This window comes from Gavialis gangeticus, unplaced genomic scaffold, assembly GCF_001723915.1.
Source record: "Gavialis gangeticus isolate Ggan-Ray unplaced genomic scaffold, GavGan_comp1, whole genome shotgun sequence".
NCBI lineage: Eukaryota > Metazoa > Chordata > Crocodylia > Gavialidae > Gavialis > Gavialis gangeticus.
The window spans coordinates 158410333-158415433 of NW_017729032.1; the positions used below are offsets into that span (position 1 = coordinate 158410333).

Consider the following 5101-nt stretch of genomic DNA (forward strand, 5'->3'; position numbering starts at 1 on the left):
TGACTCCACATCCTGAGAGGAGGGGAAAACTACATTTGGTAAACTATGGGACAAGCTGTCTTGCAGACAGTACTAGCATAGGACTGTTGCATTCATGCACTCAGAAGAGAAGCTCCTAATAGGGCTAATTCATTAGAACATGCATTCGTTACTAAAACACGCCATGCAGGGCCACATCCCTGCAAGCTAGACAGCGTGGCAATTAAAGTGACCTCCCTCACCCATGCAGAAATCTGGAGGTGCACATGCCCCCCATGTCACCCCCGGGGGTGTGCACAGCAACAGGGAGCTACCCCCCACCCCCATCACGCTGCCTGGACTAGCCACCTGAGATTCTGTCCCACTCCTGGCCCCAGGGGTGCATTTACTGCCCTAGCTGGGCAGCTCCTGTTCCTGCTGCTGCCCCACTCCCTCCCTCACCATGGGGACCTTGATCTTCCCCCCCCATGCCCCTTGCTTCCCCCACACCCCTTTCCACCCAAAGACTTACTGATGCTGTTCTCCAAGCTGCCCTGATGCATTTCTGTAAATAAGCTATCAGATCGGTATTAGCTGATATGCCTGGTTAAGAATCAGCTATTGGTATCAGCCAAGAAAATCTGTATACGTGAACCCCTACTTATCTTTTCAGGTATATTCCTATTTTACCATTATCAGAAAAATTCTTATGCTCTTCAAGTGGGTAAGAGCCAATATCTTTACCATTTGAGCTTTTATGTGCTCCTAGGACTTTTCAAGGAATACAGTAGCAATAATACGGGTTTTTAACTTCTTTATTCCTAAACAATTTTCCTGATAAAGCTTCTGTATGCAGAGTGGGGAACCAAATTTGCTGCGCAGGTTTTGGAGTGTCTGGGACTTGATACAACCACAGGCATAGGGTTATGGGGAATGGATTTAGACATAGTCCTAATCCAGAATGGATGTTGTCCACTGTGAGTACACATCTTAGAAAAATATTAACAGAAAATGAAGCTAGCCATAATGAAAAGAAAGTGGTGTAACTTAAAAATAAACAAAAAAAAATATTGTTGCTTATTAGGAATTCTAATTCAGAGTTTCTGGTACCTCTTCATACATTGTCAAGTATCTAGCACCAGTTGTCTGTTCTCTCTGCTCACAACTGCTGAATGCAGGGAATTTTTAAGGAATCTTTTTGATTCAGTTTAAAGAATAGCTACTAGAAAAAGAGAAAACAGCCTTCATCAAAAGCTAGACTTGCTGAGATATCAAGACACCACTTCTTCCAGGCATTGTCTAGAAGAATGTCAGGCAGCTGTCAGTGTGTCTGATGGGATTTTCACAAGGAAGAACCTGGTCAACTTTTTCCCTGGGGGAGGTTCATTCTTTGGGTGCATGGTTTACATGATAGAAGTCACATGAGCAGAGTGGCTTTTCATATACAGAAATAATTTCCTGACTGCAAATCAAGTTGTAGAGCTGGTGATCAATCATCTCGTATCTTTAAAAATAAAATAGTATCTTAGTGCTTTTTCCATGGTTGTTCTTCCATAAAACAATACGAAAGATAGGAACAAGAGTGGTTCTAATACTGTCAATGCCTTGCAGACTATATGGGTGATAGTAATCTGGTTTGGTTAACTTAATAATGGATCTTTGGTTGTCTCTGTTTCAGGGAAGAGGTCAGATACTGCAGAACCAGTCAGGCTTAAAATAAGCCCCACTGAGATGTGTACAGAAGGACACAGCAAACCACTGGCAGGTGTCATTAAATGACTCATCCATCTCAGCTAGTAGCAATAGTGAAGTCTGCTTTAATCAGAAGAAGGTTTTTTATTTGAAGTTAAGACCCTTTTCTTTTAAGATACAGTATTGCACTTTGAAATAGGAAGTCCTCATAACTGTCATGCCATTCATTTCCTAAGTAAATTCAAGAAATATTCTTCCTTTGTTAAGGCATCAGAGTCTGGTCTTCAGAAGTAGGATAAAGAAGTTCTGTTTTTTGTATTTAATTTGCTAGGCAGCCACCTGGCCATCAATGTTTAAGCTGATAAATTCTCCATTTTGGTCACTGTAGTAGGGTGTCCCTCTATGAGGTTGACTCAGGAGCCAACTTCCTCATAAACGTTAGGCAGCACGTGGGTCCTGTTTCCAGTCTGATTTTTACATGCAAAAGGCTTATCACCTCATCAAACAAAGCAAGTGATAACATTAACAAATGTATAAATAACAAACAAAAATAAAACCTCGGGTCTTTCCTTCAACTGGGAAAGAGAGAAAGAGAGGTGCTTTTCCCTCAGCATATCAGCCTCCTCTTTTCTTCCTCTGCCTCAACTACCCTCCCTGGGAACTTTTTACTTTCCTTGGGGCCTGCCAGTAATCGTTGTCAGCTGGCCGAGGGCTCCTAAGTAGGCAGGCTGTCCCATGCTAACCCCCTGCAGCTGCACTCCAGCCTCTGAGCCATGCATTCTGTTACAGTCATTCATTCTTAACTAATGCCATTTTCCTTTTTTTGGCCAAGTCTGCTTTGAAGGCCTGAGTAGGCCGATCCTGCCCAGGAATCCCATTGTGGTGGGGGGGAAGGGCCAGGCTCCCCTGAGTCTGGAGTCCCTGCTGTAGGGAGGCTGAAGAGCCTGGGTAGCGTGATGCTGCCTGGGCTTCTTTTCCATAAGCAAACATATGTGGGCTACAGGAAAAAAATCTTATGGCGACACAAAGGTGGCATCTGTTTCCATCCTTACTGCCTTTGAAGAGGTGGAGGAGATAACCTACCTTGGCTTGAATACTCGCATTTAAAGATGATCCTTCTTCCCAGCACGGAGGCAGCCTGCTGTGAAAATGCTGTTGCAATGGATCTGCAGTCCTGAGCACAAAGAACCAGAAAATTGTTCTGGTCTCATCAGAATTTTCCCTTTCCTTCTGGTAGTAATATCTGCAGGTCTGGCCCATCCTGGACAAAAATGGATCATCTAGAATAGGGATGAAAATTGACATTCAAGAATTTGGGTGAAGTTTTACAATGATCTTCAGTAAGAGAAATTGTGCATTTTCCCTCAAAATATATTAAAGTATATTAAATTATAATCTGTAATTTGGGTGAATAGATTTGGTTTATCCCCTTACAGAAGTTTTCACAAACTGAGTGAACTTCAGGAGACCCAGGTTCCACTGCTGCCAGGGACTTGAGAGGTCTAGTTCTGCCCCAGCCTTAAAGTAGGCTGTGCCCATTGTAAAGGATCGACGAGCATTACTTGCAGAGACAATTTCCAGATAAGCACAGATAAATGTTCCTGCTTTATTTTGTGTCACTTGCATTTCTGTATAATTTCTTGTAGATATTAATTTTTTGAATACTGGTAAGAAGGTATAATACTAAATACAGTAGATCATTTATGCAAAAAAATTAGCGCACAGTCTTGTAGCATGTGATGATGAGGGTTCTTAGGTGCTGCAGTACTATGAGAAATAATAATTTCTAGCTGTCTTTACATAGTGCATTTCAGAATACCTAAATCTCTTGATTAAAGACATTTACAATATAAGTCGGTAGATGAGATGCACGTGCACACTTTGGTTATTCTGAGGTGCAATGTACTCTGCCATGGAAAAAGATTGGCAGAGTTCAAGATTCAACTACAAGCTAAGCTCAGTGTACCATCCTCCTTGCTGGGTTCTGCAGAACCATCATTGAGAGCTTCATCCCAGCTTTTTTAATAAGCCTCATTAAGATTTCCCAAGCCCTCTTTCCCACTTCTGTTTATCTTGGCAATGTAGTAGGATTTTTGCTTGGAAATACGTGCATTTGCAATGTCCTTGTGATATCTGGGTAATGGTTCTTTTTTTTTTTTTCATTAAGGTACTAGAGGGAAGTGTCTCAATCAAAGCTTTACATGCTGCTTTGTTTTGTTTTCTGCTTACAGGTGAGCATTGCTTGCCCAGAAAGGATGGAACCAATCACAAAAGTGTCTCACATTCCACCAAGTCGATGGGCTTTGGTCTGTAGCTTATGCAAACTGAAAACTGGTGCTTGTATTCAGGTATGAACTAATTATGTAATGCCTCTTGTGTCTCAGCCTGAAAAATAGTGTTTGTAAACAAATGTTCTCCTCATTTTCAAAGTGTTTCGCAATGAAGCCAAAACTGGCACTGTAGTTAGGGTCTAGTACAGTGGCTCCCAATCTTGGGTCACGACCCAAATCAGGGTTGTGGGGCGTCTGCCCCTCACTCAGACCTTCCTGCCTGCAGAACTCTTCCAGTGTATTGTCTATGCAGCTCTCACCACCGCTGTCTCCTGCAATCCTGGCCCGGCCCGGACTCTGCTGGTGCCACTGGGCATGAGTGAAGCGGGGGCAGGGGTCACGACCCAGATTTAGGGTCGCAGCAAAAAAAAAGGTTGGGAGCCACTGGTCTAGTATTTTGACACCTCCCTCTTAGCAGCCCATTGAACAGCTTTGATTGCCTTCTTTAAGGTTTCATAGATTTCATAGACATTAGGGCTGGAAGGGACCTTGGAAGATCATCGAGTCCAGCCCTCTGCCCAAAGGGCAGGAAGTTAGCTAGGGTCATAGGATCCCAGCAAGATAAGCATCCAATTTACTCTTGAAGGTGTTTAATGTAGGTGCTTGAACCACCTCTGATGGCAGGCTTGTCCAGAGCTTGGGTGCTTGGACAGTACAGAAATTCTTCCTTATGTCCGGCCTGAAACGGTCTCGCAGTAGTTTATAACTATTTGACCTTGTCATCCCTTGGGGCGCTCTCATAAACAAACATTCCCCCAGGTACTGGAGGTCACCTCTGATAAACTTATAGGTGGCCATCAGATCGCCTCTGAGCCTGCGCTTTTCCAGGCTAAAGAGCCTCATAGCTCTCAGCCTGTCATCGCAAGGTTTGTTTTCCTGACCTCTGATCGTGCACGTGTCTCTTCTCTGGACTCTCTCGAGCTTCTGCACATCCTTTTTGAATTGTGGGGCCCAAAACTGGACGCAGTACTCCAGCCACGGCCTCACCAAGGCCAAGTACAATGGGAGAATTACGTCCCGGGATTTGCTTGAGAAGCATCTAAAGATGAAAGCCAGCGTTTTGGTCACTTTACTAACCGTAGCATTGCATTGCAGGCTCATGTTCATCTTGCGGTCAATGA

At 43.7% G+C, this 5101-nt stretch overlaps 1 protein-coding gene across 4 annotated transcripts in view; it reads left to right on the plus strand.

Annotated features, from left to right (window-relative positions):
• The window catches only part of JADE3 (jade family PHD finger 3), a 131886-nt gene that overhangs the window by 111577 nt on the left and 15208 nt on the right, over window positions 1–5101 (plus strand). For all 4 annotated transcript variants that reach the window (XR_002098986.1, XM_019525035.1, XM_019525036.1 and 1 more), the window contains one exon: window positions 3882–3998. Coding sequence is in view for 3 of the 4 variants with exons in the window: in XM_019525035.1 (XP_019380580.1) it covers window positions 3882–3998 (117 nt within the window). In the remaining variant the exon portion in view is untranslated. The remainder of the gene's footprint in view (window positions 1–3881; window positions 3999–5101) is intronic.